This window comes from Homalodisca vitripennis, chromosome 1 (assembly GCF_021130785.1).
Source record: "Homalodisca vitripennis isolate AUS2020 chromosome 1, UT_GWSS_2.1, whole genome shotgun sequence".
Taxonomy (NCBI): domain Eukaryota; kingdom Metazoa; phylum Arthropoda; class Insecta; order Hemiptera; family Cicadellidae; genus Homalodisca; species Homalodisca vitripennis.
Genome location: NC_060207.1, coordinates 7,416,250 through 7,441,537, shown reverse-complemented (window position 1 = coordinate 7,441,537; position 25,288 = coordinate 7,416,250). Strand labels below are relative to the sequence as shown.

The window sequence follows — 25,288 nt, the reverse complement described above, 5'->3', positions numbered from 1 at the left end:
CATTTAAATACAACCAGATAGAAAAATTAGCACTTTTTAATGAGTCCCGAAAGGGTTAAAAAATTGTTGTTTTTAATTTTACAGTACACAGGTATTGTCATGACTTGGGGGAAATATAAAACAATGAATGTTTCATGGTTGTTTATTTGCAGTTTTCAGATGTTTGATGACGTATATACAGCGATGTAGGCACTTGGATCAGTTGTTGATGATTACTACTTGATGTACGCTTTGCTGGTTCTGAGCAACTGGAAGACGCCTGCCTGCAAGCCTCCAAGGTTAACTCCAAGTACCTTGGTTTGTTTCCACAGCCCACACGTTTTAGGCAGTACCTTCATAACAAAATTACATTCATATGTTTACTTGACATACTGAACCCAAAGTATCCACTGAAGTAGAGAAACAGAGCTATTGGAGAATTTCAACATTCAGATTCTCAGTTGGATAAAACGTGAGAAAAATACATTCGGAAATGATAACTTTGAAACAAGACAATTTATGCTACACCACCAAACAATCTTATGAATTAAAATCAAACTATAATTCTTTACATACTCATTGTTAACTTTTCAAAACACTAGTAAATAAAATTTCGATATATTTGTTAAAAGCCTGACTTTAATGAAACAACCCTCATTTTCATCCCATATCAACGAGGTTTGAACTTAACATTTTAACATCCTTTTTTATGGGGGATATCTCATTTTAAATATATGACTATAATAACCTTAACACCTTTGAGATTTTCTTGTAACCTATTGAATGTTTAGCAATAATCAAAAAAGTTTGAGATTGTTTTAAATAACCAATAAAAAAGCATTTGGAATTGTATTAATCATATAAAATGAAACATATCCATAGTAAAAAAATCTATGTACAAGAGCGTAAATGTGTTCAATACATAACTTTGTTCTTACGGATATAAAAGCAAGTTGATCACCAGGAATACCGGTCCCTAAGGCTAGTTGCACACACACCGATTTTGGACGACCGATTTTTTACCGGCCGTCCAAATTCCAACAGTGAACTGAATGAGGGAACGGAACCTGGCACACACGCCGACAGCTGATCGGCGCCGGTTCACATTGGAATTTGGACGGCCGGTAAAAATCGGTCGTCCAAAATCGGTGTGTGTGCATCTAGCCTAAGAGCTATGTTTAAAGTTGTTTGGTAAACAAAATTATTTTAAAAGGAAAAGTTAAAAGGCATGTCCTCTGTTACTTAAAGAGTATGTGTGTTATTTTATGCTCTTTAGTTACTATCTGGTAAAACATATAGGAAACAGAACATGTTTATTCATAATTTTACATTTAATTTGATTAATGTGGGCTGTACTATTATATTCCATTTTTATCTAACCAAATGTAACAAAATATAGGTAGCTGATGGAAAACAAATATATAATATAAAATTTAGTCATAAAATTCTATGCATCAAACAGTACTTTTCATGTCAGACTATGTTAGTTATTTTTCTACAAGACTACACTAAGCACAAATACTCATTCTATCATCATGCATTTCATCTAAAGTTTGACAATTCACCATTAACAATTTCATTTGGGTAAATAAATACAATATAATGTTACCATGTATGGGACTGACAACCAAGACAGACTGAAGCATTTGCTGTGTTATTTTTATTTCAATAAAGTAAAGCATTTTTTAAGAACTCTGAATGTTACAGTAGTATTATTTGGAATTTTCTTAGAACTTAAACACACAGAGGCTTAAAATGGAGTTGGTAATGATTGATGTCATATCTTTTCTTGAATGGACAGATGGAGACAACAATGCCACTCAATGGGTTAAACACACTTGTATTTGACTAATAACTATGAGTAGCTGATAAGATTACTACCTGATTTAAACCAGTCTGAAGATTAAAACATGAATCTTTAAAAGTATCATAATATATTCTGTAAGACACTTCAAACTTCGAAAGTTAAATGTTGCTCTTTCTTCTGGTATAGATTTTTTAAATTTGAAATATTTAATAAATACTTTTTGATACTGCAAAAATATTTAAGTACCATTCACACATTTTCTGATGATCCACAATTATACATCAAGCTCTTGTTCAAGCACCAGTTATTTGTTTTATCCAATAACAAAAACCACAAACAGATAAGGAAACATGGATGATCCCTGTAGATCAAGTGACATTAGGAACATTCAAGTGGTTTAATCAGGTCTGAAGTTGAAGGTGTTATATTGTTGTGCGTGAACTTTTAAGATTAGATCTACTGCATCAAACTAAGCGGATATTATATGGATTTAAATTTTTACTTAATTTTAGGGTTTATATTTTGTACTAGAGAAATTACTATTTATGGCACAGGAATGACTAACTTTATCTGGGATTGAGATAAAACTGTCTCTATATTGAAAGCAAACCACTCTATCATAGAACAGTAATATCATTATATTTTTAAACAACAATAAATCTAGGTCAATTAAGAACATAATGAGTAGAGAACAACAAAACTTACAGTTCTAATAGCATCAGCCAACTCTATAAAGATCAATATTTGGCTGTGTGGTGACTTTTAGTGTCTATATCTCATATTCGCTGATGTAACCATTATTTATGTATCTGACAGTTGATTTAAAGCTTGTCAAGCTAAGGGAATTGTAATCTGATAAAAAACCATATTGTTTGATATTTTTAATACTTCCAATACCTTCTCATTTCAACACCCACCAAAATTAACGCATCTGACAATTGACTTTTTCTTAGAACAAATTACTGTATAAATTTAATGAAAAACTAAGTTGGGCATTTATAGAAAACAAATTTGCTCTTGGCTCTAAGACTTCTAAGAGTTTATCTTGTTTAATGTGCCAAAATATAAAATATGAAAATGAAACACACTACTACTGACTGTATATTAACATATATAAGGGCGCTGCTTGAAACCTTTGTTTAGTGATTTGTGTGAAGAACCCATGTAGTTACTTTATTTGTTACCCAATATGATTTGGAGAGGTATCAAATAAAAGATAAGGACTTAGTGCTTTTATTTTGTGAGTTACATTTTTTATATTTTGAACCAGTTATGAGTTAAAATGGATCAAACTTTATCATTTCAATGCTTATAATTAAAATTGTATCATTTCAAAGCTTATAATTAAAATTTGATCTGGTTTATAATGAGGAATGTACCTCGCAAATAAAATGCAGATAATCTTTGTCTTTAATTTGACACCTCTCGCACTTACATTGGATAGAAAATGAAGCCACTGTAGAGTTCATGCCAAGCGTTACATGCTTTAAAATGATGCCAAGAACATAAAACATCCATTTTTGTAATTGCAGTGTCTCTAAGACAAGTCACTAATATGGTTATATATTTTATGTCAATATTTCCATATGACGAAATTACATTTTAATTAGAATTATTATTCTAGGTCAGTAACGATTGCAAGATGAGTTAAATTTGCAAAAATTTATTCCAAAATATGGTGGAAAAATAATTTTTTTTCCAGAATCGCTCATAAGGGCTTGTCAACATGGACTAATTCTATTGTCTAATATCGTATTTCCTCTAATATATATATATATGCTCCTGAAGTATAATTAAATTTCCAACTGTATTCAAAGTGGCAGGTGTTAAGGTTAGATTTGTTTTATGAACTCAGCAATTTTTTGTTAGTAAAAGTTGTAGTTGCTCAGAAGTTAATATATGAAATCAACGATAATGCAGAATTACTGAAAGGTGTTAAAACAGGGGTTTTAAGAATATGACGTCTAAATGAAGGATCAATCATCCCATTGGAGGCATTCTAGATTGCCAAGACCGTAAAAAGGCTTGACAAGTGCAGTAAAACATGAAGGTTATGCTCACTGTGTTCTGTGATTTAAATGGCATAGTGCATCATGGATTCTTTCACAGGGTCAAACAGCCAATAATAAGTACTACCTGCAAGTTCAACACTGTTTGCATGAAGCAATCCGTAAAAAAACACCCAGATTTGTGGCAAAACAACTCATATCTTTTGCAATATGACAAGGCATCTACTTGTACTTCAATGTTTTTTCGTGGATTTGTACTGTAACAATGCCCTAGCCTCCATGTTCTCCAGACATGGCCCTGTGTTTATTTTATTTCCAAACATAAATAGAACCTTAAAGAGCCGTCGTTTTACAAGCATGCTTTGTAGACACAGCATATTCTTCAATAGATTTATGCTGCACTATTCTCTTCTTGCAGGAAACAAGTAACACTCCTTAATTCACATTTGGGGGAAGAATTAATAGAGATGGCATTATGTTTAGGCACCTGCAGCTAAGCGCAAACTAGTTACTTGAACTCGGCAGTAACACATGTTATAGCGGGGAAGATGCGCGATCGACTACTGCGCACAATGTGGACCTACGTGTCTAACCGCCATGGCGTGAGATCGGAGGTTGAAGGTTGAAAAATAATTGGCTCTCATATCTAATTGGGGTCTATTTTGAATGTAACAACATTAATGTAGACAAATAAATAATTATTTTTCATAAAATACAAATTTCCGTTACATTTTGAACATACCTTGTAGTCTGACCACACAACTTAGCTCTATTAATATGTCCTTGTACAGAACTATTTAGTAATCTAACTTACATTTACAAATGTCCTCCTGTCATGTGTGAGAAGTACAGCTCTACCAGTACTCGGCCTGACAACACGTCCCAGTTCCACCAACACTTCCTTATACAGGACTCTGTTGTCCTTTTTGTGTCCACTTCTTTTACCGAACGGCTACACACATCATCAACTGATTAGTTTTATTTCGAATCCGTCTTAATATAAACAAGCCATTCTTACATCTTCTGGCACCTTCTGATATTCACATATACAGGAAGATATAGTATGGAAGAAAATATGTGATGCCATGTGTTCAACTACATGATTCACATACATTTTTTATTACCTTATCTAGGTTATAAAAAAGCATTTGATTAGATTGCTTGGCACAAACACGTGAGACAAACTTGTCAAGTGTCAGTTGTCAGTTGTCAAGTGTTTCGTTTCAGTCAGTAGTGACAAGTACTATGTTTATGTAATAAATGGGTCAAAGGTCAATGTTATATTCTTGAACCACAATGTACGATTCATTTCCATAAAATTGAAAAACTTAACAGATTACTGAAGTATTAAGCATTATGTATGTATGCATCACATTCACTTGTTAGTAGAATGCAATAAAGTAAAATTAAACTAAATTTTAATGTAATGAAGTATATTATCCCGTTTTGTTACATACATTTTTAACAACGGACAGTCACATAAACTTATTTAACCCTCCAAGTCCTAATTAAACTACTTTAATAAACTGCTGGGTAATTTACAAACATAATACTTAGCTTGCTTAATTTTTACTTTATAGTAGAAAAATATTTAAAAGTAATTATATAACAAATTTTGTATAAAAAACATGTTATATAACATAAAAATCTTTATGTTACAAATATCTTTGAATTAAAAATGAGACCTAAAAGACTGAGAAGGTATTAAAAAAGTCTATGTACTTTAAGTATAGGTTTTCGAAAATAAATTAATTACAATTACAAAATATAAAAATTGTTCCAAATTTAATTGCTAATATATATAATTGGCGCATAGTATAATTTAGAACAATAAACTGATGAGCAGCAAAACAATAATCATCTCCCATTGGCCGAAATTGGCAAATAATGTATACTTGCCAACAGTATTTAGACAGTGAACATTACTTCAAAATAAACTATTTTCAAATATTATATAAATATCCGGAACCCTTTCGGATGACATCTTGCCTGGTCCGTGAATGATCAATAAGGTGCTACTCTCCTTGAAACTCATTCTGATTAAACAGAAACTACAGTGTTTTAACAAAACCTGAATATAATGCTACAATCATACTGTATTGTATGACACAACACATTTACTAAATAATTGTTTTCTGTGTTGATTTAACAACTATCAAGAGTTGTTTTGTACTCACCAAATGCAATAAAGTGTTGTTTCATTTTAAAGTGATCTAAATACAAGTTGACTAAATTAACATTTATTCATTTTTGCACGGTTAATTTTCTTTGTTGTGTTCAAAATTGAAATGTCTATAAGTTTTGTTTAACCCTCCGGGTGATACGTGTTTTTAACCATGGTGATGGGTATATTTTGATTAAATGTGCCCATGTTAAAAAAACATTTTTTAAACAGCAAAAACTGTGTTGCAACATATTGTGTTGAATATTATTTTATTCTGTACACTATAAGGAATCAGAAAATAATACTATAGGTGAACTTACGCTAATATGATGACCCAATGTACTCTGCTGAATGTTAAAATTTACTTTTACAAAAAAGATTTTTTCAAATTCTCACAACCAGTACCTTATTATACAAATAAAAATTAAAAATGTGGAATAGCCATTTTGTTCACTTTTTTATGTACAGTCAGAAAAACTACACATGTACAGCTCAATTCATAAAAAAACTCAATCTATACATACAATAATTACACCTCTTTTTCTGAGCAAACTTCACTTGGAATCACTGTTGGGTCTCATTCCTCTTCCTCCCAGGTTTATCTAAATATGGAAAACACTCCTTGTGAATATCACAATTACACTGAGGACACCAATATCTGCTTCTCTTGGAGGTTGTTGGACCACAAAGGTGCAGGCGACTTCCCTCAAGATGAGCAATTTTGTGGCCTGTATCACCACCTGGTCCTGGCTGATTTTTTGGGGAATATTGTCTTGACTGTTTACCAGATCATGGACTATTTCTACTAAAAATCATACCTTGAAACTGGTCTAACAGTATTATTTGAATACAGAATAAATGCATTGAACAGAGCGATGTCAATGAAATTCATAAAGAGTTTTTTTCCAGTATTTAGGAATAGTTCTAGTACATGAATAATGATATATTGACTTGTCAATGACATCAATAGCTCCCATAGATTGATTATATTTATGTATTACTAAAGGCTTCATACATCTCAATCCTTTTTTGCTTGTGACCATCTGATCTTCTGCATGGCAGGCTGATGTTAGGACTAAAACTGGCTTCCGAGATTTTATATGCTGGTACTTAACCAAAAGTAACTTTTTTTTTCTAAAATAAATATTCTCTCTTTCTCCAAGCTTTGCTGACAGGATAGATTTAGATAAACCTTTAGAACTTTTGTTAATTATTGTCCCTGTAACAAAAGTGTTTCGAAGGCTCAACACTTCGACAAGTGGAATTTTGGTATAGAAATTATCGAGGAAAATGTGATAGCCTTTATCTAATAATTCACTTTTCAAGAAGTTGAATCACAACCTTTTGGGTGAAAGGGCCACAGTTATCTTCCAAATAATCTGATCCACTGTACAATTCAACGTGATAGATGTAATTTGAACGGATATCACACAGTTCAAACTTTTTTATTCCATATCTGGAATGTCTTTTATTGGGAAGATACTGAATATACGCTCATCTATTTTTCATCCCAACAATAGACTCATCTATACTTAAGTTCTGAAAGGGAACAAAAAACTTTTTTATATTTTCATTGAGGCTTTAAAATTATTAAGTTACCGTTGTAAAATATTAAACAGTCGTTAACTACAATTTGTAATTTTACACAGTTCCTCAACAATTATTAAAATTTATAGTATTTGAATTTTTTGTAAATTTACTTTACCCATAAAATATCATAAGAAACCAAAACTTCTCCCACTTAAATAGTGTTCAAATAATTCAGTATAACCAGTTTTCATAGGATCAGCAGAAGGATGGGTAAAACTCTGTTGCTAACCACTGCTCACTAACAAGTCATTTCTGGACTTATGTTAATATGAATATTTCATTATTTTAGATACAGAATTAGTTTACAAAGTTTCTGAGCATTTCCTTGTATAGATCACCCTGTATAATAGATATTGGTTTCTGGTATGGTAAGAGTTAAACAATCTAAATCTAATAGGAGTATGTTTTTGTTACCAAATCAGTGACAAAAACATCAACAGATGCAGTTAGCAATGGCAAGTTAGTGGCATTCCATTGCAATACATCCATGGATATGGTTTTATCTTTCAGAGACTCAATGTTGTTTCTGCTACGGTTCACTGCCTTTTCATGGCTATCTCCACATATCTGATATGTGGATGGATACGCTAAAGCACCCTGCAACAAAAAATAGACTTTGTTAAATAGTCAATAAATTGTAGTCAAATAATATAATTATAAATTTTACTACACTAATTGTATAGTACTTACCACATCAAATAACACAGTCAGTAATATGGTTCAGTTAATTACGAAAACAAATCCATTTTTTATTCATGTTTTTAGAACAGACCTTTTATTGACTAATACAGAATTTTATTTTTCCCAATTTGGAATAATCAGTGATGGATCATAAATACTAAAATGTTTGGGGAGTTTCAACTTTGTACTGAAGTTATTCTTGAATTCTTAGTGTTTGGTTTGTAGAATTCATAATTTAGGGATTTTTGGAGAAGCTTGGATCCTTAATAGTAGTTTACTTCCTTATTGCTCAATTGCAAAATTAATAAACGCCTCAGCCACAACATGTGTATTAACAATTAAATAGTTTCCTTGTTTTCAAGTAACATGCACAAATAGGCAAAAACCATGGAATGTTAGGGTACAGATTTCTTAAAATAATATACAGACTCTGTTGGGTGTTTAAAAACAGCCAAAATAATATACTTAAAAATTCATGTTGAAACATTGAATTATTTCTTCCCCATTGTCAATAATAAGGAAGTATTAAAAATATACTTTGTTAAATAGTCAATAAATTGTAGTCTAATAATATAATGTAATTTAATTATAAATTCTACTACACTAATTGTATAGTACTTACCACACCAAATAACACAATCAGTAATATGGTTCAGTTAATTGCGAAAACAAATCCATTTTTATTCATGTTTCTAGAACAGACAATAAACCTATTTATTGTATACTATAGAATTTTATTTGTTCCCAGTTTTGGACCACTGATGGATCATAAATACTAAAATTTTTGGGGAGTTTCAACTTTGTACTGAAGTTACTCTTGAATTCTTAGTGTTTGTTTTGTAGAATTCATAATTTGGGGATTTTTTTAGAAGCTTGGGTCCTTAATAGTAGTTTATTTCCTTATTGCTCAATTGCAAAATTAATAAACACCTCAGCCACAACATGTGTGTTAACAATTAAATAGTTTCCATGTTTTCAAGTAACATGCACAAATAGGCAAAAACCATGGAATGTTGGGGTACAGATTTCTTATAATAATATAAACTCTGTTGGGTGTTTAAAAATAGCCAAAATAATAAACTTAAAAATTCATGTTGAAACATTGAATTATTTCTTCCCCATTGTCAATCAAGAATCAAGAAATTTATTGCAACATAACATCCACAGTTATACAACTATACATGTTGTGTGAACAGGTTGCTTGTCAATAATACATACTATATGGTAAAAACAGTTTGTACAACATTTCATACATTAACAATGTATTTGTCAAATTCACTAAAACTACACAAGCTGCAGATTGTCCTGCAAGAATTCAGAAATATTATAATAGGCCTTATTAATTAGTAAGCTTCTCACTGATTTTTTAAAACTGAACACTGTTAGCTGCTTTACATGTAGAGGTAATTTGTTGTAAAATTTAATTCCCATATAATTTGGAGAGCTTTCAAATAATGTTAATTTGTGAAGAGGAAATTGGAGATTGTCTTTAAAACGGGTGCCATACTGATGTTCACGATGAATTATATTTTCTGAATTTAGGCGATTATGAATAAATATTAAACAGCTATAGATATACAATTTTGGAATGGTCAATATTTTCATATCTCTAAAAATATCTTTACATGAAGCTCTCTGATTCAAAAATAGCATGGTTCTAATGTATCTCTTTTGAGCTTTAAAAACAGAGAAAATACCTGAACTACATCCCCACACTTGGATCCCATATTGTGCCAATGAATAAAAGCAAGCATAATAAACTATGAGTCTAGTCTTAATATCAACCAGCTCTCTCAATGTGTACATTTGGTAGCAAGCTGAGCTCAGTTTTTTATTTAGCAGTTCTATGTGTGGTCTCCAAGAAAGATTTTTATCAATAACTAGCCCCAAAAACTTAGTGGTATTTACTGTAACAATCACTGAGTTCTTAAAATCTATATTAAAATTGGACATAGCCTTATTTTGTACAGTCTGAAATTTTACAATTTGTGTCTTATCACTGTTTAATGCAAGCCCATTACAAGTAAACCATTTTTCTAAGTCTATTAGTGAATTAATTATTTCTAATTTTAAATCTTGCTCGACCTGTTACATTTTACCAGAGATGTGTCATCAGCATACAAAATCAGGTCATTTATAATATTATGTGGCATGTCATTTATAAAGATAATGAACAACAAAGGGCCCAGAATGGACCCCTGTGGTACACCAGTACATATATTCACCCACGATGATATACTTTTTATGCCATTATTGTTGATTAGAGTTCTTTGCTTTCTACCATGAAGAAAAGATTGAAACCATGCTACAGAGTTGCCCAAAATCCCATAAAATTTTAGTTTACTAACAAGTAAGGAATGATTTACACAGTCAAAAGGCCCTGGAGAGGTCACAGAATATACCATCAGTACTCTGCGACCCATCCAAAGCCCCCAGGATCTGCTCAACCATATTAGAGGCAGCCTCAACTGTACTATGGCCAGAGCGAAAACCATACTGACTTTTACACAGAAAACTATTACTCTCTAGGTAGTTACATAACTGTTTGTGTGCTATTTTTTCAAAGACTTTGGAGATACTGGATAGGATGGAGACTGGTCTGTAATTGTTTGGATCCTGTTTTTCACCTTTTTTAAAAACTGGTTTTACATCTGCATATTTCAGTTGGATGGGAAATTCACCAGACATGAATGATTGGTTAATAATCAAAGCCAGAGGATGTCAGATGTACATTGCAGTAGCTTTGAGCACTCCCACTGGGATCTCATCCCATGCTACAGACTTCGTGTCTCTCAGACTCATTATGACACTATGAACCTCTTGAGCACTAACACACTTAAATACAAATGAGGCTTGTTTATTACAAGAAACGTTACTTAGTAGCTGAACAGCTGAATTGATCTGTGGTTTGGCACCAATATTCTTAGTTATATTTACAAACATTGTATTGAAATAATGTGCAATATGCTTAGCATCTGTATACATTTCATCTTGTACCTTGAGATTCATGCAGTCAGATTTTTTAATTGTATGCATACCTAATTCAGTTTTTATCACATTCCACACAGCTTTGCTTTTATTTTAAGAATCTTTGATATATTTACAATTATACATTCTTTTTTGTGAAGTATGATAACAATCATAAAGTGAGCTTTAAATGGCCTTTTCTAGGTTACAAAAATAAAGTAACACAACAGTGGATGAAAAGAAGATGTTGTTAGCTTTACTGAATAACAAGGGACTAAATGGTGACAGTAGGCCTAGAAAGTGTTTTAGGGACACTACAGTGTCAAAAATTAATTTCTTTCAATCCATTTGAATTTATATTTAACCCAGTTAATTAAGTCCAATCTTCATGGAAGGTGTCTTGCCTATTTTTAAAATCCCACTGATTGTTATTTCTTTGAATTTGTTTATTATAATTTTATTTCTTTAATATTTTATATTATTGTGTTTCATTGTTATTGTATGTTTTTTTTCTTTTTACATGATTTGTACAAACTGTCAATTTGGCCGATTTCAGAGTAGTGGAACTTGCCCACCAGTAGATTACAATATCTTTAGCTCACTTAACCTCAATATAACTTTGACAATTTTATCTGGTACACATTTGAACTATTTCACAACTATCTCAATGTCTGAAGAAGAAGATTTGGCAAGAATAATTACAGTAATGTTGGCAATAGTGCACAACCTACCTGCAATGTGTTATGAACATACTCTATCTTATCTGCTCTAAGAAAGCCACTATATTAAAGATAAAATATGATTGCTTATTGACTTTATTCTTCTTTTTTACTATTCCAGTGTTACCTTTAGGTGAGACTAATGATTTCCTGTCAATATGTTTTAACAATATTCTACTTAAAATCTACCAACCTCTATAGGTATTGATCCACCTCCACACAAAGGATCGATCACTACATCTCCCACCTTGGGTGAGCCCAATCGTAAAAGATTATAACAGACAGTAGCTCTTAGTGTAGTTGGTCCAAAGTGGGTAATGTTTCGTCTATGTTTTGACTGTCTGGTTAATCCCAAGCCAACGTAAGCCATGCCTAAAACATAAAGCTACAATGTCATTAAATCAATTAGAAATAAAGATATTTTCTTTATATATAGCAGAGTGTTTTTACAGTTCCTTGGATTATTGAATAAGGCTACGGAATAATTTAACTAATTACATGAGACATGATTTCTCTGGGAAAATAACAAATGTGTTTTGGAATCCAACTTATTTGATCTTTCTTTCTTAACCCTGGACTTGGCAATCAGCATTATAATGTTATCTGAATCAATTCAGTAGTACAGAGGTTCCCATACTTTTTTGGCCCACGGCTCCCTTTACATGTACAGACATGGCTTTGCGGCGCACCTAGTATAATTTATCCGTTTTGCATTGCACTTACATTACAATAATTAAATTTTTAGTATAAAAATGTAATAGTTATTTGTTATTATACTTTACGTAGTATTGTTAATAAGATTGTTATTACTTTTTTAACAACACACCAGGTTTACCTTGTTCTTACAACAGTAAAAAACATCATTAAACACACAAAAGTTGGATTGTACTTGATTTATTGCAAAAAAATGTAATAATAATAACTTAAAACAACCATAAGAAAAACACTCCCTTTATAAGAAAATTCTATAATAGAAATGAAATGCCAACTTGAAAAATATTATACATAAATATCAAAGTCCATAAGTTTCTGTTTCAATGGGACGGATGCGCTTGTTTGTCTTTTATAAGCTCATTGTACCTGGGTGTAAATTTTTGATATAGCAACCCGAATTTCCTTTTCAATGTTAAGCTTTGCTCTATACTTGGATTTTATCACTGCAACAGAGGAAAAACCACACTCGCAAAGGTAAGAACTTGCAAATGGAATAACTGCACGCAAAGCCTTTTTGCTCAACAGTGGAAATTCGTTTTCAATACCATTCCAAAACTCAGACAGGGATTGGGACTGAAATTTTGATTTCAATGACAAGTCCGTTGAAATGTCAATTAGCTGTTCTGCTTCTACATTGCTGAAGTTTTCAGGCATTTCAGTTTGAAAAGGGTCGTTTACCCACTGCTGCGCTTTGATTTCATCTTTTGGCAGGTAGTCTTCAAAATAACTTTGTACTCTAGACTAGTGCTGAGTCAACATTGTTTTCATTTCTTCTTTCAGAGTAAAATCGTTTTCTTTAAGAAACTGATTCAAAGTTGAAAACATCGAACAATCTCCATTCTTCAAACTTTTTTCCAAAAGCATAAGTTTCTTCTTGAATGCTTCAACTTTACTGGTCAATTGAAAAATATCCGTATTGTTCCCCTGCAAAGACTTGTTAAGAATGTTCAAACGTTCAAAAATATCTGTCAGGAACGCCAGTTTAAGGAGAAAACTTTCATCAATAAACATATCAGCAAGAGCATTATTGTCTTCACTCAGAAAAATGTGGATTTCTTGCCTCAGCTCAAACAATCTTAGCAGAGAATTGCCCAGAGATAGCCATCGAGCACTGCTATAGTACAAAAGCGACGAGTGTTGAGCGCCTGTGTCATCACATAGTTTAGAAAAAAACCGGGCTTTCATTGGTCTTGTTTTGATGAAATTTATTACTTGGATCACGGTTTTTATAACTGCACTCAACTCTGAACTGAACTTTGCTGCTGCCAGTGCTTCTCAGTGTATAATACAGTGTGTCCAAACAGCGTTTGGGACTTTTTTCCCGAATGCGAGATTGCAGTCCTTGGTAGTGGCCTGACATTGACCGGCCTCCATCAGTACACACCCCAACACAGTCTTCCCAGTTAATATCATTCTCCGCCATAAAATTGTTAACAATATCAAACAACTCTTTACCAGAGGTGCCTCCTTCAATTTCCTTACAAAACAACAAATCTTCTATCAACTGGTTTTCATTCACATACCTAACGTAGCAAACTAAATTAGCGTCTTTGTGACTGTCAGTAGCCTCGTCTAATTGAATTCTGAACTCTTTACCTCTCAAACTATTTATAAGCTGGTTGTTAATGTCCTCAGATATGTCATCAATCCTCCTGCTTATTGTATTGTTTGAAAGAGGAATTTTAAGAAGCTGCTTCCCTGCATCCTCGCCAATCATTATCTTAGCCATGTCAACGGCAGCTGGTAAAATAAGCTCTTCCGCAATTGTGTGAGGCTTTTTGCATTTTGCAATGTGATATGCCACTTTGAATGAAGCTAAAAGTGCATCGCTGTTAGCTTTGGAATGTTTAGAAAAAGAAGCCTTTTGTTTTACTGCCTCAGTTTCCTTTCTTTTAAAGAACTCTCTTGGTTTCCCTATCAAGTTTGAGTGGACAGTTTCCAAATGCCGTTTTAGTTTACTAGGCAGCATAGATTCGACTGATAAAACCTTCATGCAAACAACATATTGCGGGCGCTTTTCATTATTAATTTCAATACAAGAAAAACCAAAATCTAAATACTTATCGTCATATTTTCTGTATTTTGGTTTACGGCTTCCCTCAGCTGCCTCGGCATCGCTCTTTGCAGAAGTTGACGTGGAATCACTACTTTGTTTACTTCCTTGTTCAGTTTTATTTGAAGATAAGAATCTTTTCATTTTAAAGAACAATATAATAGGTAACCAACACTAAATAAACTGAACAAACAACAACTTTAGTACTTTGATTATTTACTTCACTTGTGCGACTGTCACACTGTGTAAATATAAACTCGCAACTTAAATCTAAAACATAACCTCAACAGAAGCTAGACTGCAAGTAGTAGTAGCAGACTGTCCGCCGGGAACGTACGACGATTTCCGAAAATACACAAAGGTAGTTCCGTTGCCTAGCAACGAGTTCCAAGAACATAATGACGTACCGAGATGCAAAGCTCTGTTGTCTGACCTTGCCTAGTTGTTTTGTTTGTGCAACCGGCCGGCTGGGCCAGTAAGTAAGGTTCGGCAGGGGGAAGAGGGGGTAGTAACTCCAAAGCCGCGCGCACAGACTGGTCCGCACTGTATTGTAGTATGATGACGTTTAGACTCTTTGGTAAACGGCGGCGCACCTAGCTCTAGCTCGCGGCGCACACTTTGGGAAACTCTGCAGTAGTGGCAAGCAACATTAGATCTGACACGCACACTCTGTTTTAACAGTTCATATCGTACGAGGGGGTCCTAAAAGAAACCGCAATTAATTATTTTTTAATAGCTAAATATTTTTAAATTTTTTACAAAAAAAAAAACAATATCACCTTCAAATTACTCTCCAATATAACTAAAACATTTGTTCCACTGGTGTTTCCACTGTTCGAAACATTTTTTTGTACTCATCTTTAGAAATGGCTAACAGCTCCTCCCTTGTTGTTTTTCTTGACCTCTCTGATGTTATCAAATCGGTGTCCTCTCATGCTCCTTTTCATGTGAGGAAATAGAAAAAGCCGCATGGTGTTTGCTCAGGCGAATAAGGTGCGTGAGGTAGCGGAACTATGTCATTTTTAGCCAAAAACGTTCTTTTTCCCTATGTTCCTCTTGTTTGTCAGTCCGAACCCGAGGAACAAACTTTGGTTGATGAACAACCGGAACAAGGTTTGTCATCAATCGACATGTAGCCATTTTTAAATCGAGCAAACCTCTCGTACACTTGAGTTTTTCCCATAGTGTCATCTTGGTAGCTGTTTTTAGCATTAAAACAGTTTCAGCAGCATTTTTATCGAGTATAAAACAAAATTTCTCAGCTGCATGTTGTTGACTTAAACTTGCCATCATCATAAAAAACAAAACAAGTACAAAACAGCACTAGCAAAAACAATCACTGCAGATGAACAGAACAGACCAGATTGACAATACAGGCAGCACTGAACTGGCTATGACTTGCGCTATACATGCCTAGCAGCAGAAATACATACTACACAAGCTCCACCCACGCAATGCTATTCCCGTTTCTTTTGGATATCCTCTCTTAAATTAGTAAACACTACCACCACTACTTATACAATTTCAAACAGAAAGAATTACTAATTTTAGTGATGAAATTTATTTTGCTGTTTTGGCAACAGTGATGTCATAAACTTGCCAGAACAGTCTTTATCTAGCCATTTTGAAGCAGGAGTCTTGTCTGTTTTCGTCTTTAGATTTAGTCATAAGAGGTATTTATTTCACGAGATAAGTATGTAACTCCTATTAACCTACGAGTCTACAATTATTGCAGGAGACCAGGTAATTATTATTAATTGATTTATTATTTTGTAGTGCACATAATTCTCTGTGTAAACATTTAGTGTAAAAATTGTAATTTTTACTAATTTTTGATAATAATCATAACCATAGTAACAAAACTTTAGGTGCGTTCCACCACTTTTAAAAAATTTGTTATTAATTTTTTATTAATTATTTTGTACTGCATCTGGTTCTTTAAATTTTGGAAATATTTATTGTACAAATTATATTTTTTGCACATTTTTAAAAATCGTACCATAGTAACAAATTTAGCCTTTCATCCACTATTTGTGATTTTTACAATATATTTAACCCTTTGGATGCCAAGCAAATTTCAAGATTCGTTTTGAGTAATGCCATGCATGTGAGCTGTGGGTGTTTCCTGAGTGCCAGTGGTAAATGGCCTATAACAGCCAAGTGTGCCAAGCACAAAACAGCTATTTTGTTATGTTAGACTAAAAATTGTATAACTCCTATCCTAATACTGATAAATGGACAATTTTTGATTTGTTTTGTAGTTTATGAAATATACTGTTATGTAATAACAAAGTTTTATGATAATATCAAAAAATATAAATAATAAAACTAAAAAAAAAATAAAAAAATAAAAAAAATTTTATTTTATTTTTTTTAAATTAGAAAACTTATATTATTTTACTATTTATGTAAACATATGTTACATTTTACATTCGTATGTATAATTATGAACCAATATAGAAAACTTCAGAAAGAAATATTGAGATATAAAAGTTTTATAAGATTTTTAATAAAACTTTACATTTGGACTAAAATGCTAAAATATTGACAATGTAATGTAAGGGCATGTTATTGTAAGGACTTTTCTAAAGAAAACTATATTTATTAAACTAGCATTGAGATGGTTGAAAATCATTGGTTAGGACCCTAATGCATGTTCACAAAAAATAAAATCATGACAAATAGCCTATATTTTTATATTATTTGCTTTTACTCACCCTCAGTTATTGATTGAAAGGCAGAAAAAGTCCAATCTTCAATCACTCACTATTTTTTAGTGCCTATAGTCTATAGCATAGGCCTATTGAAAAATGTTACTAAGTCTATAAAAAACTATGCAAAGAAATGTCTCTATATAAAATATATACATTGTTACATAAACGTTCAGTCTATTTACACTCGTGGCGGGGGAAACAGTCAAGGTGGCAACCCCGGGTGCACTTGACACATACTGTCCTGGACCTTATACTATAACAAGTTATATATCAATTTGTTAAGTAACTCTTCCCCTTTCGTTTGATGTATCTATTATGAAGATTCGCTTACTATATGATTTAAAAAAAATAATATAATCGCAAAGCCGAAAATATCGGCCCGCGGCACACTTCGGTTAAACGTAATGGGCCGAAAACATCGGCTCTCGGCACACTTCGGTTAAACGTAAAGGGCCGAAAATATCGGCTCTCGGCACGCTTTGGTTAAATATAGTGAGCCGATAATATCGGCCCTTGGCACCCAAAGGGTTAATTTTTTTCAAGAGAACCTCGCTAACATTTTATATTTTCTGAAACTAGATAAAAATATGAAGAATTACTATTTCTTATAATATCACACTTTACAAGGTGAAGGTTTTCCTCCAAGTTGACTCTTAATTAATGATATACATATATAATGTTGGTAGACTACATGAATATCCTAAAGATTTTATTAGGTATATCTTTATTTTAAAAATCCCAATAAAATTCACTTATATTATCATGCAATCTCTAAAAGTATGAAATGAAATTAGATGAAAGTGAACTCATAGATTGATCTCACAAATAACTCCTCAAAACTAAATTTTCTCCCTCAACCAGGAGTTCACTTCTGGCTGGTTTATACCTTCCAGTTAATCTACACTAGGTATAGCTAAAACTGAAGTGTCACTAAAATCTGGACTACCTTATGGATGTCCAGGAGTGGCACATCGCTAACCGTGTTTATCTTAAGCTGAACAAATTGTCTTGGGTTTTGAGTTTATTTAGTAAAATCTATTTGATCTGAACTAGAAAGAGGCTTTTTCAACTGTTTTGTTTACAAAAGCTTGTAACGTTTCAAAATTTGTGTAGATATTTTTAAAAATTGTGTCACTTTAATGAAGAAGCACATAATAAATATTTGGCCTTAATAGCACTGAGAAGGTTATTTATACATAACAATAAGAATAAAAGAGGACCCATTACTGATCCCTTGGGGTACTCCAATCTTAACCACTAATTTATTGAACCAGTCTCTATTAATAAAAACTTGAAATTTAACTATCTACGATTTGTTAAATAGTCTTTAAAGAACCACAATTAACAATTGAATGGTAGTTTTACAACCATTTAATCTCTTAAGAGGAATAATCACTGTAATAATGTGTATTTGTATAAAATATATTTATTCATGAAGAAACCAAATAGTTTGTATACAAAATTTAAACTGTCTTAAGACCCAAATTTCATAATACAGTGTTTAAGTTTATACAGTATTAATGTATTTTATAATAATAATAGAAATCTACTATGTGATACTTACTATCAATAATATTCAATACAATGTCAATATTATAGCTTGTCAGATCTACAACCCAGTTGAACACATCATGTAGTTTTCCTCCGAAATCTCTAGCTGCTTCCATTGAGCCGAAAGAATGTTTCCCAGTTCTGTTACAGGTCACACGAAACCTCAACACGTTAGAGGTAGAATTCAATACCTCTGTTTCTGCTATCCTGTCAGTTAACCTCTGGGATATAGAATTCAATACATCTGGTACTGCTATCCTGTCAGTTAACCTTTGGTGATTCAATCTTTCCAGTTGTTCGAGCTTGTTTTTCAACGATTCATCGTGTTCTTCTTTTGTTGGGTATAAATTCCCATGAAACTTTATACATTCTTTCCATATGGCCAATGGTGTTTTCCATTCTATAGTTTCTGCAAGCCTTTTGATGACTTCAAGATCTAAATCCTAAAATAAACAAATCATTTTTGTTATTAATGTTTAAATTGAAGACGCTGAACACTTCTTACCATGCTTGGAATTGTTATTTGAATTACAGAACAAAAATTATAGCCCATACATCCTTCACAGATACAAACGTACTACAATATAATAAGTTTAAAAAGTGTGTTAATTTCTTATTTCTGACATTGACATTTTAATATAGTAGCATAAACACTTAATTGATAAGCATTAATCACTACAAAGCACAATTTATAGTTCTTGAGCATAAACATTAATAAGGGAATGAGCCTTCATGGCCTAGCAGCCTGTGCATAAGTTTGAGTTTGTATAGATAATATTGATATGTTATTTCAAATGATATTTTACTATTGTAATAATAAGAATGAAAAATATAGTAGTAGTATGTATTGGTAAGAGAAATATGTAAAATATACAATAAATTTACTAAATCAAACCTACAAACACAAGTTACTAAATTTTGAGTTTATTTTGCCACATGTGGGCGGACATTATCATACAGCAAAGCATGTTTCTCAATAGTTTAAACATTCAACAAAAATGTCAGAGAACACATCTTGAAACTTCTCTGAAAACAAAGAAATTGTGAAATGTCTGTTTATTTTTACTTTATTCCACTCTAATATTCATCATGAACATTCTTTTGCCCATCTTTTTAAGCCCATTTGAATGCCATTTCATTACTCATAATGTTTTCACCATACCCTTCAGAATTCTGATGGTGAATTTCAAAGCCTTCAATGCCAACAGCACATACATCACAGTTGGTAGGACTCTCAATAGTCGGGGGCTTTTGTTATACGCATTAACAAATATAAAAAGATTTATCTTTTCCCTAATTGCATCTTTGGCTTGTTAACAGCTGTAGGTAGACAGTCCACAAGAGCAGGACATAAACAACACTGCTGGAATTTCAAAACTACTTAAAAAACACACCTTGCATTTTTATTTTTCAGTAGCTACCTAAGTTAAGATAAATGTTTAAAGTGCATGACAGTAGACCACCCCCTAGAAGAAGAGAAGATGAATGTATTTTTGCTTTAAGATGTTATGAACTAATCTATCACAATTCATACAGAGTTCAGAGCTGAAAAGTGAAAGTCTTTGAAATATTTGTGTATTCTTACCTTATCACTTGTCGTAAAGTTCAAGTTTGGAATCAGTGTACTGACAAGGTAAAGATTGTCAATGGATCTTAGCTCATGCACCTGCAAAAATATTAAAACACCATTCTTTACAAGCACATAAAACTGATGTATCAAATTTTCATGAAAATATCAATAACTTTTCAGATTTTGTACTGTTACCAATAACTTCAATGCTCCTAGTTACACAATTCAATGCAGCTAGGCAATTCTTATGTATATAATACTTAAATAATAGATTGAAACGTTCACTGAAAATATTTAACATAATTATACATAAAATTAATGAAAAACCAGCAACCATCAACAGTACTTAATATACTAAGTACTTTATACATTATTGTTATTACTGTTTTGTGTATTATTGTATATTATTTATATACAGTTTTTGTAATTGTTATTATTTGTAATATAACCAAATGACAGCAGAACCACAGTGAAAGAATGAATAAAGTATTTATAACATAAAAACACCGTCAAAATCCATGAAAATTCAGTGAATGTGACATTAACGGCTGGAGTGGCAAATATCAGTTTTGCATTATTAGCTTATTGCTATGAACCTCTTGAACAAAAAAATATAAGGTTTTACCTTATTGCTATCAACCTCTTGAACAAAACAATATAAGATTTTACCTTATTGCTATCAACCTCTTGAACAAAACAATATAAGGTTTTACCTTATTGCTATCAACCTCTTGAACAGAACAATATAAGGTTTTACCTTATTGCTATCAACCTCTTGAACAGAACAATATAAGGTTTTACCTTATTGCTATCAACCTCTTGAACAGAACAATATAAGGTTTAAGAGGTGGAAATGACAAATAACGAAACACCACTTGATCTTGTTGTGACCGTGAGTCAACTTTCGTATTGGTTCATGGTGATGTCAGCTGTTGCTCCATCTTTAGATAGGCCTAATTAAAATATCAATAAAATTGAAAATAGGGAAAATTTCACTCGAATATAAAATGTTTATATTAAGTTATCTTAGACCTTCTGTGAATAATATTTAATATCAAACTGACACGAGTGTCTCCAGGCATCAGTGCAGGGCAGCACCATAGGAGCAGCCGTACTGCTGATGGCAATAAAAAAACATCCCTCACATAGTACCTAAAAGATCAAATTCATAAAAAGCCTCAGGCCATTATTGTGAGCTATGAAACACAATTTGACAGAACAAACAAGCATTGTAATTTCACATAATCATAAATTCAAACTATCTTGGAAAAAAGTAGTTCCATTTTTATTGATCTACAATTTTATTATTTGTCATTTTCATCCTCTTAAACCTTATAATGTCATATTCAGGAGGATGATTGTAACAGATTAATAACGTGAATCTCTTTACTCGTGTGGATAAAAAAAAATGAAAATATGAATATTTAACCAAACTTTCTATAAGCAAATAAATAATGTAAACAATTACAAGATTAATTTTGTTAATGGGCAAAACTTATGAAATAATAGTTTCTTAATTTCATATGTTTTTTAAATCTACTTATAGAGTACCTGATAACTTCAGATCACATAAAAATATCAGTTTACTGATTTAAAAACAACACACAATTACACAGCTAACTCATACTATCAGTCTGAAAAAACACAATGACCAGTTAAAAAACTAATGAATTCATTTCCTAATATTCTTCTGCTTCCATAATCCACACTCAAACTCATAAATAATTTTCGGTATTAGAGTTAACACACCGCAGTAGTTGAGCTATGGATACCTTGTTATCCGCAGCAGTGAAGGCTGCAACACAGCACGGTTGTTGATGCTATACTATGCTATACTGACCACAAAATACAATATGCTATCGGGCACAAATAATGCTGAAAAATATAGATAACAAGCACAGACCACAAATATACCAAGAAAAGAGCATTTCCATATTTAATATTATAAAGCAGTTAATTGCCATTTCCAACCCTTAAAACCATATACACTTTTGTTTAGGAGGATAAGCAGAACGCGTCATTAACATAGACCTTATGATTGGCAACTCCAGCTGTTAACTTCGCTCACATTGGAAATTCTTTTACACTGGCTGTTGTAAAAGAAATCAAACTGCTGATAAGAATAGATTAAACAATCCATGTAGTTGTGGAAGAGTACCATGCATCTCAATAGCTGGTAAGGTGAGAATGCAGCTAAGTTCTGAACAGTTGACAGTACCAAGAATTATCTTCCAGAGAAGAACAGCATCAGCCTGTTACTTTCTGGTATACAAGGAGACTAAAATAAGCCTTAATTATCAAGGTAATTGTATCCAAGCTTTAAACCAACTGGTTGGATGAAGCACTTCTGAATCTTTTCGGTGTAACTGGTGATGAGGGCACTAAATGATACAATATTAAAGAGTAGGTCTAACCAGGGAAGGGATTATAAAACATAACCAATGCCTTGATACTGGGATCATTCTTGGAAACTAAAAGTATAACCAAGTAATATGAGAACTCTACTAAAGATACACGGCTGCAATATAATAAGAGGCCACCACCACAATAGAATCATATTTATGATTATCTTAACTACAGAAAGAAAAATGTTGACACGAATTATGTTATATAAAAACTATTTATATTGTGTATCGATAAAATGTAACAAAACAGTTTAACGTTTAGTTACTTTTTACTGTTTTTAGAATGTACTATGATTCTATTGTGGTGATGGCCTCTTATTATACTGCAGCCCAGATACACTGTCGAGGTGGGTACCAGGACTGATATCAACATAGAAGACAACTCACAAATAAATTTTATTTGTGAACATATTCTAACTGCACTGGAAGTTGAGTAGAGTATAAAATTGTAACCAGAGGGCATTACGTGTCATAAATGCTCATACAGTTCATGTTAAACCAGTCTTACTAGAATTCAAACTACTTTAAGAGTGACTCATAATCAGTACAGTCAATGAAGGCAAGAAATCCTTGATGCCATTAGCAAACATCTCACACATACTTCAAAGTTAAAATGAGCTTTGCTAAATGTGCCTTTCTTAAGTGTTTACCTCTTAGGAACAGTTCCAGGTAGGGATAAACAAAGGTAAGCAATAGCCTATCTTGGATAAAAAGTTCAAGAAATATACAATGATTCTCAAGATTAAGTTCTTACTTTTTGATATTTATCTTGTTCAATTGTAAAAAATATTCGGCCTCTGGATTTTCCACTTAGTAAGCCTGATCCAAAAATTTCTTTACATTCATCCAAAGCTACATTCTCAAATCCTGTATCCACAGTAGCTTCAATTGTTATCATATTGTTTGACCCATCTTGATATACTCTTTCTAATTCCATGATTTCACTTTAATTGACGGAGATCTTCTAATTTAAAATGAATACCCTAAACAATAAACTAACCTAATCTACCACAGCGGTGAAAACACATATTTCACGTGTAAACACTAAACGGAGTGGCTATATGCCCGGTCACCGGTCTTGGTTTCAAAGAACGGGAAAGACTATGACGTCACAGACTGTGACGCCAAAGGTTTTGAAGTAGCTCTAGCACTGTGCATTGTTATTAAAATGGCGGGTTGTAGAAAGTTTAGTTCTTTTGACCAGTTGAAAATTTTTATCAATAATAAAGAAAATACGGACCATATTCAATTAAGAATAAGTGATTCGAGATATGCTATATACTTTAAACTGTACCAATATCCCTTCTATAAGAACTTATAGTCCTGCTAAAGTCCGATAATACATAAGTGATTAATAATAAAACTATTTTTAATCGGTAAATAATGGAAGAATTTATTTTCAAATATCTCAAGACGAGAGACTAATTTCCCTCTTACCACTTAGCCTACATACAATATACAATGAAATCATAACCATTTGAGTGTTATTAGTAAATAAAACAAATGTTCCAGTTATTTTATGCTATTAAATGACATACATATTTAATATGAAAAAAATTATTTATAATTAATTATGATTTCTCTTAATGACTATTAATTGAAACATTCCAGTAAAATTGAGAGAAATAAAACTATATCTAAACTACGAAGTGTAGATTCTGGTACATGGTTAATTTTTAGTTGTATATTTCTTCTTTTTAATTTATTTAAGCGTACACTTTTATTATATTACCGTTCAATATATTACCAATGCATAATATGCAATTAATAAAATAGTCTACAAATTGTGTTTTTTATATTTCTAAGGCAGTGGTGTAAAGGTGACAGTTATGGCTGCCCTTTCGTTACGTCACGGTTGACGTCACCACTCATCGCCCGTCTGTCTAATCTACAGACGGTAGCCGGCCATATAGCCACAGCGAAACACTAAACAGTGTAAACTAGTTAATATAACCTAAAATCTCAAAGCTCATAAAAACAGAATGTTTTTATAATTTTGTCGTATTTACACCGGCTTGTTATAAAACATGTAGCTGCAAAGTTCTTTTTTATTGTTCTTTCACTTCATAATATTAATGTGTTTTGAATTATTGTATCACATATTGTTAAATCAATATGGATGCCAATTAATTGTTATCTATATTGAAATAAATTACTGAATCACTTGAAAATGAGAGCTGATGTTCCAGTTCTACAAATGGTTGGATCAGTTTTCAATAAACTTTAATAGTTATTTAACGGCATTAAATGAAAAATAAATGTATAGTAGGAATTGCAACCTACCACGTAAAATATACATTGAAATTTCTATAAAATCATTCAAATTCTACTAATTAATCATGTATGAATTATTTAAATGTTAACT

General features: G+C 32.2%; 1 protein-coding gene across 2 annotated transcripts; it reads right to left on the bottom strand.

Moving 5' to 3' along the window:
* Positions 1–126: 126 nt before the first annotated feature.
* LOC124356803 (THUMP domain-containing protein 3-like) lies at positions 127–24,895 on the bottom strand. Of its 2 annotated transcripts, none has more exons than XM_046808016.1 (8): positions 24,856–24,895; positions 23,678–23,973; positions 20,534–20,614; positions 18,962–19,391; positions 12,110–12,288; positions 7,964–8,146; positions 4,610–4,747; positions 127–332 (listed from the first exon to the last, which is right to left on the bottom strand). In XM_046808016.1, the coding sequence occupies exons 2-8, from the start codon at positions 23,858–23,860 to the stop codon at positions 216–218; spliced, it is 1,311 nt and encodes a 436-aa protein (XP_046663972.1). In that variant the 5' UTR covers positions 23,861–23,973; positions 24,856–24,895; the 3' UTR covers positions 127–215. The 2 variants fall into 2 exon arrangements, with proteins under 2 accessions (XP_046663972.1, XP_046663982.1); XM_046808026.1 differs by lacking the exon at positions 127–332 and adding an exon at positions 3,863–3,922.
* Positions 24,896–25,288: the final 393 nt, after the last annotated feature.

Bases quoted from the DNA above. Each gene is read 5' to 3' on its own strand.
- LOC124356803 (XM_046808016.1), bottom strand. From the start codon at position 23,860: ATGGAATTAGAAAGAGTATATCAAGATGGGTCAAACAATATGATAACA. The intron at 19,392-20,533 runs GTAAGAATACAC...TGTTTATTTTAG, and splicing joins ACTTTACGACAAGTGATAAG to GATTTAGATCTTGAAGTCAT. The intron at 12,289-18,961 runs GTAAGTATCACA...TTTATGTTTTAG, and splicing joins TGTATTGAATATTATTGATA to GCATGGCTTACGTTGGCTTG.